This window comes from Microcaecilia unicolor, chromosome 4 (genome assembly GCF_901765095.1).
Source record: "Microcaecilia unicolor chromosome 4, aMicUni1.1, whole genome shotgun sequence".
Lineage (NCBI taxonomy): Eukaryota > Metazoa > Chordata > Amphibia > Gymnophiona > Siphonopidae > Microcaecilia > Microcaecilia unicolor.
In genome coordinates this window covers 267,668,194-267,682,467 of record NC_044034.1, presented here as the reverse complement: position 1 = coordinate 267,682,467, position 14,274 = coordinate 267,668,194, and the positions used below count along the sequence as shown (strand labels likewise).

The following is a 14,274-nucleotide window of genomic DNA, read 5'->3' as shown; positions in this document are numbered from 1 at the left end:
AGCCTTCTTTAGGGCCAAATCCACAACTCCAGAGTCATGAGGCAACTGAGTGCGCATCAGCTCTGGGTCCCCATGGATCCGGTACTGGGACTCGATCTTCTTGGGAATGTGGGGATTAGTTAATGGTTTGGTCCAGTTCGCAAGCAATGTCTTCTTCAGGACATGGTGCAAGGGAACAGTGGACGCTTCCTTAGGTGGAGAAGGATAGTCCAGGAGCTCAAACATTTCAGCCCTGGGCTCGTCCTCCACAACCACCGGGAAGGGGATGGCCGTAGACATCGCCCGGACAAAGGAGGCAAAAGACAGACTCTCGGGAGGAGAAAGCTGTCTCTCAGGAGAGGGAGTGGGATCAGACGGAAGACCCCCAGACTCCTCGTCAGAGAAATATCTGGGATCTTCCTCTTCCTCCCACGAGGCCTCACCCTCGGTGTCAGACACAAGTTCACGGACCTGTGTCTGCAACCTCGCCCTGCTCGACTCCGTGGAACCCTGTCCACGATGGGGGCGTCGAGAGGTAGACTCCCTCGCCCGCATCGGCGAAGCTCCCTCCGCCGACGTAGTCGGGGAGCCTTCCTGGGAGGTGGCCGCGGTCGGTACCGCACGCGGTACCGACGTCGGGGACCTCAACCTGGGCGATGGGCCAGCCGGCGCCACGCTCGACGGTACCGGTGGCGCAAGCACCGCCGGTACCGGAGGGGTAGGGCGCAACAGCTCTCCCAGAATCTCTGGGAGAACGGCCCGGAGGCTCTCGTTTAGAGCGGCTGCAGAGAAAGGCTGAGGGGTCGATGCAGGCGTCGACGTCAGTACCTGTTCCGGGCGTGGAGGCTGTTCCGGGCTGTCCAGAGCGGAGCGCATCGACACCTCCTGAACAGAGGGTGAGCGGTCCTCTCGGTGCCGATGCCTGCTGGGTGCCGAATCCCTCGGCGACCCAGAGCTCTCGGTGCCGACACGGGGAGGAGACCGGTGTCGATGCTTCTTCGATTTCTTCCGAAGCATGTCACCGGAGCTCCCCGGCACCGACGAGGAGGACGTCGAATCCACCCGTCGCTTCCTCGGGGCCGAGACTGAAGAAGGTCGATCTCGGGGGGGCTGTACCGCAGGAGCCCTCAGGGTAGGCGGAGACCCACCCGAGGGCTCACCGCCACCAGCAGGGGAATGGACAGCCCTCACCTGCACTCCACCCGATGCACCACCGTCCGACGACATCAGCAGACGAGGTCCTGGTACCACCGACGTCGATGCAGCTATCCGATGTCTCGGCGCCGATGCAGAGGCCCGATGCCTCGATGCACTCGATGCAGGGGCGGCCGAGGAAGATGGTCTGGACGCTGACGACGTCGATGCACTCGAAGATCCCGGTGCCGATGCCGACGAAGAGCCCGAGAACAACACGTTCCACTGGGCTAGTCTCGCTACCTGAGTCCGCCTTTGAAGCAGGGAACACAGACTGCAGTTCTGAGGGCGGTGCTCGGCCCCCAGACACTGAAGACACGACGAGTGTCGATCAGTGAGCGAGATAACCCGGGCGCACTGGGTGCACTTCTTGAAGCCGCTGGAAGGCTTCGATGTCATGGGCGGAAAAATCACGCCGGCGAAATCAAAAGCCGAAATGGCGAAATTCGAAGCACCAAATTTAGAGGGAGAAAAAATCTCGACCGAGGCCGAAAAAAGGCCTACCCCGACGACGAAAGAAAACTTACCGGGGCAAAAAAGCTGGAAGTACGGGGAGGATTTACACGACACCCGGCGGGGGGTTTCCGGAGCACTTCCCGACTAGGACAAAACTTTCCCGAAGGAAAAAAACACGTTCAAACAATTGGACGCGCGAGGTCGACTTTCCGGGGCTCGACACGGCGAAAACACGACCGTACCGAGTGCGGACAAAAGAAGACTGGCCGGCTCGAGCCGGTTTCGGGCGGGAAGACGGCCGCGCATGCGCGGTGCGCGCGGGCGCGCGAGGGCTAGCAAAGGACTTTGCTAGTGAAGTTTCCGATTGGAGGGGCTGCCGTGGACGTCACCCATCAGTGAGAACAAGCAGCCTGCTTGTCCTCGGAGAATTCAGGTTTCAGTGATGAATAGGAGGTCAAGATTGTCGGTGGTGATCCAATAAGTTATAATTTCTGTTTTGTTTACTACTGATCTGGCGTTTACGTATCCCATTTGGATTGGTCGGTAAGGTTCAGTTTTGGACCTGGTTGTGTTAATTTTTATTATTTGCCTGTTTTCTTGGTATTTGGTTTTATTGCGTCCATTCTTCCCTTTCTGTTGGTTATTTCCGGATGTATTTGTTTTTCCTTTTAGTTGGTTGTTATTCTTTTGGACTGGTGAGTTGTAGTTGGGTTGTCTGTAGGGTTTTTGTGCTGTGGGTAGATTGTTGTTTATACTGGGAGTGGTCCATGCGTGGTATATTAGGGGGAGGAAGTAGATTATCATGAGCAATTTGTTGATATTCATGTTGGCTGTATTTGGTAGTGGTTGGTAATGCCTGGTGGTGTTAGTGAATGAAATTTTGTCTGAACATCAAGCAGTGTTAACATTTAGCATGTCTAAGCATATATAAGCATACATTTTGCAATTATGCGTGAACATCGAGCAGTATCAACATTAAGCCTATATAAGCATACATAAGCATATATTAAGCAATTTGTGTGAGCATCAAGCCGTATCAACATTGAACGTATATTAAGTGATTTTGTATGATCATCAGCAGAATCAATATTAAGCAGTATCACAACAGCAGTATGAGCAATTACGCACTAAGGAAATGTAGTATCAAGCAGTATCAGCCTTGAGCAGTAATTAGCAGCAAGCAGTTGTTGGGTCTCTAAGCCCTGCATATAATAATCTAAGCGTAAACATATGGCCTCAAGCAAGAACAGCAGGGCTTAGATCAAAAGAAATAACACAATTTGAAATGCCCATATACAAATGCTAGAAGCCTAAAAAATAAAATGGGAGAGAGCGTATATAGCACTAAATGATGAGGTAGATATGGAATCTTAGAGACATGCTGGAAAGAGAACAATCAATGGGACACTGTGTTAACAGGGTACGAATTGTATCGCAATGATAGGATCAAATTGGAGGGGGGTTTCGCTGTTAAAGAGAGAATTGAGTAAAATAAAATAAACATTCCACAGGACACAGATAGCAGCGTGGAATCATTATGGATAGAAATTCCATGTGTGAAGGGAAGGAGTATTCTTGCAGGGCTGTAGTACCATCTGCCGGGTCAGAACGAACAGACGGATGAAGAAATGTTTAAAGAGATTAGAAAAACTGGCAAATTGGGCAACGCTATAATAATGGGTGATTTCAATTACCCCAGAATTGACTGGATAAATGTTACATCAGGAGTGTCAGGGAGATAAAATTTCTAGATGTAATAAACAACTGCTTCCTGGAGGAACTGGTCCAGGAACCAATGAGAGGGGGAGCCATTTTGGATCTGGTGCTTGGTGGCGTGCAGCGCTTAGTGCGAGAGGTGGCGATGTTGAGTCCCCTGGAAAACTGTGATAATAACAAGATCAAGTTTGAGCTACTATCTGGGATGAACCCGTAAGGGAAATATACTACTACTATTTAACATTTCTAGAGCGCTACAAAGTGTACGCAGCTGTAGCTGTATTTAATTTTCAAACAGGCGACTATAATAAAATGAGAAAAATGGTTAAAAAGAAACTAAAAGAATCGGCTGCTAAGGTTAGGACACTAAATCAGGCGTGGAAGTTATTCAAAAATACTATCGTGGAAGCCCAGTCCAGATGCATTCCATGTATTTGCAAAGGTGGAAAGAACAGAAAACGACAACCATCGTGGTTAAAAGGTGAAGTAAAGCAAAGATACTTACCTGTAGCAGGAATTCTCCCTCATCAACTGGCCTGGCAATATTGAAATAGAAAAAACTAAAACTTTTAGGAGCATGAACCTTCGAGCCTGTGCGCGCTTAGTTTAATACAAAAGCAAAAAAACAAATAAAAACATGCAAATAGACAACTACAAGGAAAGGTGGGCGGGATTGTGAGAATAAGAAGCCTGCTGTCCTCGGAGAATACCTGCTACAGGTAAGTATCTTTGATTTCTCCGAAGACAAGCTGGCTTGCTTATTCTCACAAGAGAAAAATACCTAGCATCCAGGCTTACCCAAAACAAAAAACATTGGTCAATTGTGCCTCGCAACGGCGAAGACTTAATGCAGATTAACCTGAAACTATATACAAACTAGATGAGAGTGCAACCAGAAACAGAGCACAACAGGCCTAGGAGGGTGGAGTTGGATTCTAGACCCCAAACAGATTCTGCAACACTAACTGCCCAAACATGAGGTCATGTCGGGCATCATGCTCAAGGCAGTATTGAGATGTGAATGTGTGGACTGAAGACCACATCACAGCCTTGCAAATCTCTTCAATGAAGGCTGACTTCAAGTGGGCTACAGACGCAGCCATAGCTCTGACATTATGAGCCGTGATATGACCCTCCAAAATCAGCCCAGCCTGGGCATAAGCAAAGGAAATGCAATCTGCTAGCCAACTGGATATGGTGCATTTCCCGATGGCGACTCCCATCCTGTTGTGATCAAAAGAAACAAAAAAATGGGTGGACTGTCTGAAGGGCTTTGTCCGCTCTTTTGCAGTCCAAGGTGTGTGCAAGCTGCTTTCGCCAGGATGGGCATGAGATCGGGGAAAGAATGTTGGCAAGACAATCAACTGATTCAGATGGAACTCCGACACCACCTTCGGCAGGAACTTAAGAATTTGTGCGAAGGACTACTCTTTTATGGTGAAACTTAGTATACGATGCATCCATTACTAAGGCCTGAAGCTCACTGACCCTAAGAGCTAAAGTAACAGCCACCAAGAAAACGACCTTCCAGGTCAAGTACTTCAGATGGCAGGAATTCAGTAGCTGAAAAGGAGCTTTCATCAGCTGGGCAAGAAGAACGCTGAGATCCCATAACACTGGCAGAGGTTTAACAGGGGACTTTGATAAAAGCAAACCTCTCATGAAGCAAACAACTAAAGGCCGTCCAGAAATAGGTTTACCTTCCACACATTGATAAGCACTAATTGTACTAAGGTGAACCCTTACAGAGTTGGTCTTAAGACCAGCCTCTGACAAGTGTAGAAGGTACTCAAGCAGGGTCTGCGTAAGATAAGAAAGGGGATCTATGGCCTTGCTGTCACACCAGACAGCAAACCTCCTCCATTTAAAAGAACAACACCTCTTAGTGGAATCTTTCCTGGCAGCCAACAAGATTCAGGAGACACCCTCCGAAAGACCCAAGGAAGCAAATTCAACATCCAGGCCATGAGAGCCAGAGACTGGAGGTTGGGATGAAGAAGCAAACCCTTGTTCAGTGTGATGAGGGTTGGAAAACACTTCAATCTTCACGGTTCTTCGGAGGATAATTCCAGAAGAAAAGGGAACCTTATCCACCGTGGCCAGAAGAGAGCAATCAGAATCATTGTTCCACGGTCTTGCTTGAGTTTCAACAAAGTCTTTCCCACTATAGGTATTGGAGGATATGCATACAGAAAAAGCCTGTCCCCCAATGGAGAAGGAAGGCATCTGAAGCTAGTCTGTTGTTGGCCTTAAGACTGGAACAGAACTGAGGGATCTTGTGGTTGATTCGAGTGGCAAAAAGATCCACCGAGGGAGTGCCCCACATTCAGAAGATCTTGCAGGCTACGCCCATATTTAGAGACCACTTGTGTGGTTGCATTACCCTGCTCAGTCTGTCGGCCAGATCGGGTCGTTATTTACACCCGCCAGTTAAGTGGCTTGGAGAAACATGCCATGTTGGCGAGCCTAATACCACATCTGGACAGCTTCCTGACACAGAGGGTGAGATTATTATTATTAGCATTTGTATAGCGCTACCAGACGCATGCAGCGCTGATCTGGTACCCCTCTGCTTCTTGGTGTAATACTCTGCAACCTGATTGTTTGAATTAGAATAATTTGATGGGACAGCCAAACTCTGAAAGCCTTTAGAGTATTCCAGATCGCTCGAAGCTCCAGGAGATTGATCTGAAGATTTGTTTCCTGGAGGGACCAAGCTCCTTGAGTGTGAAGCCCATTTATATATATTCCCCATCCCAGGAAAGATGCATTCATTGTCAGCACTTTTGTGGCTGAAGAATTTGGAATGGAAATCCCAAGGTCAATTGGACCAAATTGTCCACCATTGAAGAGAGTGTACAAGATCCGGGAACACTTGGATGACATCTAGATTCCCCGTTGCTTGACACCACTGAGAAGCCACAGTCCATTGAGCACATCTTATGTGCAGGCGTGCCATGGGTGTAACGTACATTGTGGAAGTCATGTGGCCCAACAATCTCAACAACTACCAAGCTGTGAACTACTGCGATGCCTGAACATTGGACGCTAGGGAGAGAAGATTGTCTGCACACGTCTCCGGGAGGTAGGCTCGAACAGTCCTTGTGTCGAGCATGGCTCTTATGAACTCCAAACTGTTGAACAGGATGAAGATGAAACTTGGGGTAGTTTATAATGAACTCTAGTAGCTCCAGCACCCTAATAGTCATCCACATGGACTCCCGAGCACTGTCCTCCAAGGTGCTCTTCACCACCTAATCGTCAAGATAAGGGAACACATGAACTCCCAGTCTGCATAGTGATGCTGTGACTACATCTAGACACTTGGTAAATACCCTGGGAGCTGACGCGAGGCCAAAAGGCAACACGCATTACTGAAAGTGATGTGTTCTCAGCCGAAACCGAAGATACTTCCTGTGGGCTGGAAGTATCGAGATGTGTGTATATGCATAGTCAATCGTTTGCCTGAATCATGGGAAGAAGGGTGGCCTAGGAAAACCATCCTGAACTTTTCGTAGACTAGGAATCTGTTCAGGGCCCTTAGATCTAGGATGGGACACATCACCCTGTCTTTTTCTGCACAAGGAAGTACCTGTAATAGAATCCCTGCCCTTCTTCCCCTGGTGGAATGGGTTCGACCGAATGGGCCTTGAGAAGGGTGGAGAGTTCCTCTGCAAGTACCTGCTTGTGCTGAGAGCTGAAAGACTGGGCTCTCGGTGGAAAATTTGGAGGTTTGGAAAGCAAACTGAGGGTGTATCCATGTCGGACTATTTGACAAACCCACCAGTCGGAGGTTATGAGAGGCCACCTTTGGCGAATAAACTTTAACCTCCCCCAACTGGCAAGTCATCTGGGACGGACACTTTTGATTGTGGCTATGGTCTGCTGGAGCCAGTTAAAAGCTCGACCCTTCTGCTGCTTGACCAACTGGCGAAACAGCTTGCCCTGCTCCAGAGGGAGTGCATCAACCAAGTCTGACAGCTATCACACTGAGTTCCGCAAGTACATGCTCGTGAAGAGCTGGTATGACTGGATACAAGCGATGAGCATAGAGGCCTGATAGATCTTTCTCCCAAAAGAGTCCAGGGTCCTAGCTTCTCTGCCTGGGGGAGCCGAGGCATAGTCCCTAGTACTCCTGGCTCTCTTGAGAGCGGAGTCCACCACCATCAAGTCATGAGGTAACTAAGATCTCACAAAGCCAGGTTCCCCGTGGATCCGATACTGGGTGTCAATTTTCTTGGGGACCACAGGGACAGAGGGGACGCCCAGCTGTGTACGAGTACTTCCTTTAGTACCTCGTGGAGAGGAGCAGTCACTGCCTCCTTAGGAGGGGAGGGGTAGTCCAGGACCTCGAGCATCTTGGCCTTGGGCTCATCTTCCACCAACGGGGAATGGAATGGCCTCAGCCATTTCCCGTACAAAAGATGTGAAAGACAGGCTCTCAGGTGGGAGGGCTCAGAAGGAATCCCATAGGACTCATCAGAGGAGAAGTACCTGGGATCTTCTTCCGATTCCCATGAGCGTTCCTCCTCAGTGTCGGATACTCCCTAAGGGATGTCCAAGACCAGGCCCACCTCAATGTCGAGCAGCCATGTCCTCAAGAGCGGCATGGAGAAACCAGCCCCCATCTAGACTCCGGTAAAGTTTCTTCCACCAACGTCGAAGGGGTGCCGGCCTGGATGGCAGTCGACACCGGGGCTGTAAGCGGCACCGGCGTCGGAAGCTGCACCATGGGCTGAGGGCCAGGCAGGGCTGCAGCGGGAGGTATGGCAGGCGCAAGCACCCTCAATACCGACACACATCACTGCATAAGGCCGTCCAAAAGCTCAGGGAGCAAGGCTCACATGCGCTCATCAAGGGCCGCCATCGGGAAAGACTGTGGGGTCGGCTGGGATGCAGGCTGCAGAATCGCTGGGGCCAGTGCAGGAGCAGGATCTCGGCTGCTTGGAGATGCACACATTGGCACTTCCTGGATGGAGGGGGAGCTTCTCAGGTGCCAAATCCCTCAGCACACCATGTCGATGGAGATCAGTGACACTGCATCTTGGCCTTCGCCCGATGCACATCACCCATGCTCCTCGGTGCCTACGAGGACGACATTGAATCCTCCCGCCACCTCGGGTTCGGATCCAACGATGGGACAGTCCCTGGGGGCTTGCATAGCAGACCTCGAGACAGGTGGAGACCCACTCAACACCTCATTGCTCTTAGTGTCTCGGAGTCTCAAGGCAGCCATTCCTACCGTGACTCCTGATGCTGATGTAACAGTCGATGTCAACGCCAATGTCTAGGACCTTGATGCCGATGTCGAAGAACCGGACCAGGCTCCAAACATTTTCTCACATTGAGCCTGCCAAGAAACCTGGGTCCTTTTCTTCATACGAAGACAAAGGACACAGTTGGCAGAGCTAAGGCGTTGGGCGAGAAGGTGTTCGCGCATGCACGATGGAGCGCGACTTGTGCTCCTAAAAGCTCTACACTTTTCTTTGGAATTTTTGCTGAGCCGGGAGACCCGGGATGGCGACTACCCACTAGTATAAGTACGCCTGCTCGTCCTCGAACACCTATTTCAACAGGAGAGATAACACTAAGAAATCTCAGTTCTGTGCATGCTTTAAAACAAAGCTTAGGCTTACATTTTAAGCTTAAATATCTTTAGTAGTTAAGTGCTATTTTCAGGATGTGACATTCCCTTAAACAGTTTATTGTTGAAGTTTTTTGTTTTAAGACAGACAATTTCCTTGACAGCTACACAAAGAGTCAATAAGTGGCTAATTTACTAACATGCAGTAATTGTTAATGCAACTTAACATACATTAAAGTGAAAGACACCATTACAAGTTATATAGACTACAGCAACACATATCTTTAACTCATAACCCACAGGTTAACCCACCTTAATATATCTGCCTGTAAATAAAATAAAAACTGTGAAGGGGGAGAGAACTAGATAATTAGAAGTAACTCTTAAAGACATATACGAATCCATCAACTATTAGTTTATATCAAAGCGTGGATATACAAATACTTTATTGAAAACATACGTATTTCTGCAGATCTGGAACTTACTACCAGGGGTGGAGCTTGAGCTGGAGGACACCAAGATTCCAAACTTGCTGAGTTTTGTATATTGCACTACATATTAAAAGTTATATTCAGTACTTTGTCACCCACTTTTGAATGTTTAGAAATTCAGAAATCTATTTATTAAAATGCAATAAGCTACTGCATGAGCATGCGCTAATTTGCATGCTAAATACACACCTGTTATGGGGCAGCAAATGGGCAGGTTATAGGTGTGGGCTGCACATTGCAGTTAGCACATGGTACTAGACCATTCAGTGTCACTTGTGCAGTTAGCACAGGTACACTTACTGCCTCCTAAATAGGAAGTGATAATTGTATATGCAATTAGCACAGATGTGCGTAACGCACAGTAAAGAAACTTTGTGCAGTAACTGTATGAGGACTAGGTGAGAACACCCCCAATAGTTAGTGCATGGCCTTTGCATTTACTGCATGCTAACTTTGCATTTAAGACACTTTAACTGCAAGACTTTACCACACTTTAGTAAACAGGCACCTTAGTTATAAGCAATTTTCCCCAACTCAGTTTTTTCAGATTTATTTTGAGCGGTGTTGAAATACTATCAACACCTTTTACTGGAAAAATAAAAATAAAAGCATACATTCTTTCTTGATTTTTTCAGCTACAAGAAACTCGTCTCGTTCGACAGTAGGTGCAAAGTTGCTTCCGATAACTCTCACAGCATACTGAAACTGCTGGGCTACATCAGCTGTAAAACAAAACAAAAACAAAACTAAAAAATATGGAATTAGTGGTATGTTGTTACGTCCCTTAAGATAATCACCTATATTCTTATTCTCTATTGTCTTACTAGTTATGTAGAAATTGTGTCTTACCTGATCATTTTCTTTCCTTTAGTCCTACCAGACCAGTCTAAACTGACTTCGACACACTTTCATCAAATGAAATCTCACATTGGCTTGAAAAATACGCCAAATCGCAATGTAAATTAGACATCTGCCCTAGCAGTTTAATAAGATCAGCACCCAAACAATTCAAAATAGACATCACGAATCACATAAATCACAGACTTCAAAATGGACTCTTTCCCACGGACAGAGGAAACATCCTACTTACTTCGCTACCAAAAGATGCTAAAAAAAACACAATGGACCTAACCAACTATCGACCAGTAGCATCAATTCCACTCATAACCAAACTCATGGAAGGCATAGTAACAAAACAACTTACTGAATACCTAAATAAATACTCAATTCTCCATGAATCTCAATCAGGATTTCGATCAAATCACAGCATTGAAACTGTTCTAGTGTCTGCAATGAACTCATTTAAACAAGCAATTGCAACGGGCAACAACGTACTCCTCTTACAATTCGACATGTCCAGTGCCTTTGACATGGTTGACCATGAAATACTATTACATATACTAGAATACTTTGGAATAGGAGGCACAGTTCTCAAATGGTTCAAAGGATTCCTGACCACAAGATCATACCAAGTAACAACGAACATGGACAGATCACCCCCATGGAGACATGAATGTGGAGTACCCCAAGGATCCCCCCTCTCACCAACTTTATTCAACCTGATGATGATACAGTTGGCTAAACTTCTAGCAAACCAAAACCTCAACCCCTACATATGCAGATGACGTCACGATCTCCATCCCATTCAGACATGATCTAAATGAAATCACCAACGAAATCAACCAAAGCCTCCGAATAATGCACTCCTAGGCAGATGCATTCTAGCTGAAACTAAACGCAGAAAAAACACGTCTTGTTCTCACCTCACAACATAACACAAAAACTTCCCCACCATAACCACACCATACTGTTCTCTGCCTGTCTCTCAAAACTTGAAAATTCTAGGAGTCACCATTGATCAAAACCTTACTCTCGATACCCACGTGAAAAACACGACGAGAAAGATGTTCTACTCCATGTGGAAACTCAAAAGAGTAAAACCTTTCTTCCCGAGATACGTATTCCGTGCCCTGGTACAGTCAATGGTAATAAGTCATCTTGATTACTGTAATGCACTGTACGCAGGCTGTAAAGAGGAGAACATCAAGAAACTCCAAACTGCCCTGAATACAGCGGCCAGACTCATATTTGAAAAAACTAAATATGAAAGCACAAAACCCTTAAGAGAGAAACTCCACTGGCTCCCACTTAAGGAATGTATTGCATTTAAGATCTTCACACTGGTACACAAAATCATCCACGCAGACGCCCCAGCTTACATGTTAAACCTTGTGGACCTACCTCCCAGAAACGCCACAAAATCATCCCGCAAATTTCTCGACCTCCACTTCCCCAGCTGCAAAGGACTAAATACAAGTCGATGCATGATACCACCTTCTCGTACATGAGCACGAAGTTATGGAACGCATTACCTAGAAACCTGAAAATAATCAACGAAACAACTATCTTTCGCAAATCCCTCAAAACATATTTCTTCAACAAAGCATACAATGAAAACCCAGAACCTTACTAATCCACCGCTGAAAACCCACCGCCTACTATACCTAATAAATACCTTCCTTCTACTCTCTGCTTCTTCCCTTAATTAATCCCCGCACAACAAGGACTAACTGTACTAACAAAACTATGTAAGCCACTTTGAGCCTGCAAATAGGTGGGAAAATGTGGGATACAAATGCAATAAATAAATAAATATCCATCTACCAATGGAAGGAGACAGAGAAAAATAGTTCCAAGTAATTCACCCCTTAAAGTATCATCCAACCTGGAATGGGAAAATCAGGTTCTTACCTTGGTAATTTTCTTTCCTTTAGTCATAGCAGATGAATCCATTACGAGTGGGTTCTGTCCATCAACCAGCAGGGGGAGATAGAGAGCACTGAAAAACCATAATGCCTCATGGCCAGCTAGCTCCATCTGCCTCTTCAGTATTTGAAGCTTCCAAAGCAGTGTAACACCGCAAAGCATAATAACATGAACTTTCCTCACAGCGGATGAACGCCCCAAAACTGGAGCTATAACTCAAAGGAGGGAATAACCTCATCCTCCTGTAACAGAAAAGAAATACTGAAGACTGGTTTCCAACTTCTGCCAATGAGGGAACATATTTACAGGAATAACTGAACATAAAAGTAACATGAATCACACAATGAACCACTGAGGGAGGGCTCATGGATTCATCTGCTATGACTAAAGGAAAGAAAATTACCAAGGTAAGAACCTAATTTTCCCTTCCTTGTCATCAAGCAGATGAATCCATTACGAATGAGATGTATCAAAGCAATCCCAAGATAGGGTGGGAACAAGCCACACCACGCGCCAGCAATTGTGCTCCAAAATGCGCGTCTCTCCTGGCAGCCACATCCAGCTGTAATGTCGGGCAAAAGAGAGCTTAGATGCCCATGTCGCTGCACTGCATATCTCTTGAAGAGAGAGTGCTCCAGTTTCAGCCCAAGAAGAGGAAATCGCTCTTATGGAATGTGCCTTGAAGGCTTCAGGCGGAGGCCAGCCAGACAGCAGATAGGCTGAAAAAATAGCTTCCTTAAGCCAACAAAATATAGTGGCTTTAGATGCTGGAGACCCTCTGCGCGGACCTGATAACAGGACAAAAAGATGATCAGAGGTCCTAAAAGCATTTGACATGTGCAGATACTGCAACAGAGCCCTTCGCACATCTAGGAGGTGCAATTGTCCAAAGGCTTCCGGAAACTCCTCTTTGGAAAAGGAAGGCAGGAAAACAGGCTGGTTTAGGTGACACGATGAAACCACCTTAGGTAGGAAGGCACCATACGTACCATAACTCCAGCCTCTGAGAATTGCAGAAAAGGGTCTTGACAGGACAGCGCCTGGAGCTCAGACACCCGTCTCGCAGAAGTAATGGCACCAAAAAGACCGTCTTTAGGGTCACATCCTTCACTGAAGCTTGCCTTAGCAGCTCGAAGGGCGAACACTGAAAGGCCTTTAAAACTAACCCCAGGTTCCAGGCCGGACACGGAGCCCGCACGGGAGGACGGAGCCGAAGCACCCCTCTAAGAAACCGTGTCACATACGGATAAGCAGCCAGGGAGAGGCCAGCGAACTTCCCTCGAAAACATGCTAAGGCTTCCACTTGAACACGCAGGGAATTATAGGCAAAGCCTTTTTGTAAACCATCCTGCAAAAAGTCAACTATCGGCAAGACAGAAGCCCGCACAGGTGTAATCACTTTAGCAGCACACCAAGCCTCAAATTGGTGCCAAACCCTGGCATAAGCCACGGAAGTGGAATACTTGCGGGCCTGTAGGAGAGTGGAAATGACTTTGCTGGAATAACCCTTGTCTCTCAATTGCGCCCTCTCAATAGCCATGCCGTAAGACCAAAGCGGCAGGCATCCTCCATAGTCACTGGTCCCTGTGACAACAGATTCGGTACCAGAAGCAAAGGAAGGGGAGCCTTTACCAGCATCTGCCGGAGGTCCGCATACCTCGGCCTCCTGGGCCAATCCGGGGCAATGAGAACCACCTCTCCTTGATCTGTGGATTCGGCTACAATCCGCAGGAGTACTCGCCCTATCAAGGGCCAAGGAGGGAACACATACAGGAGGCCCTGAGGCCAGGGTTGAGCCAAGGCATCCAACCCCGCCGAGCAAGGATCTCTCCGTCTGCTGTAAAAGCACGGGACTTTGGCATTTGCGCTTGAGGCCATAAGATCCGCTACGGGCGTCCCCCACTTGGCACAGATCTGAAGAAACACTTCGTCTGCCAGTTTCCACTCTGCTGGGTCGATTTGATGCCTGCTTAGATAATCGGCTTGCACGTTGCTCTGACCTGCAATGTGAGCTGCTCACAGAAACTGCAGATGTAGCTCGGCCCAGTGGCAAACTTGCGCGGCCTGCGCAGCCAGTGCTCTGCACTG

General features: G+C 47.4%; 1 protein-coding gene across 1 annotated transcript in view; it reads right to left on the bottom strand.

The window, feature by feature from the left end:
* Window positions 1-14,274, bottom strand: part of TUBGCP3 (tubulin gamma complex associated protein 3) — a gene marked incomplete in the record, with an annotated part of 536,537 nt that overhangs the window by 502,734 nt on the left and 19,529 nt on the right. The window contains 1 exon segment of the mRNA XM_030201534.1: window positions 10,035-10,142. Coding sequence (XP_030057394.1) covers window positions 10,035-10,142 — 108 coding nt within the window.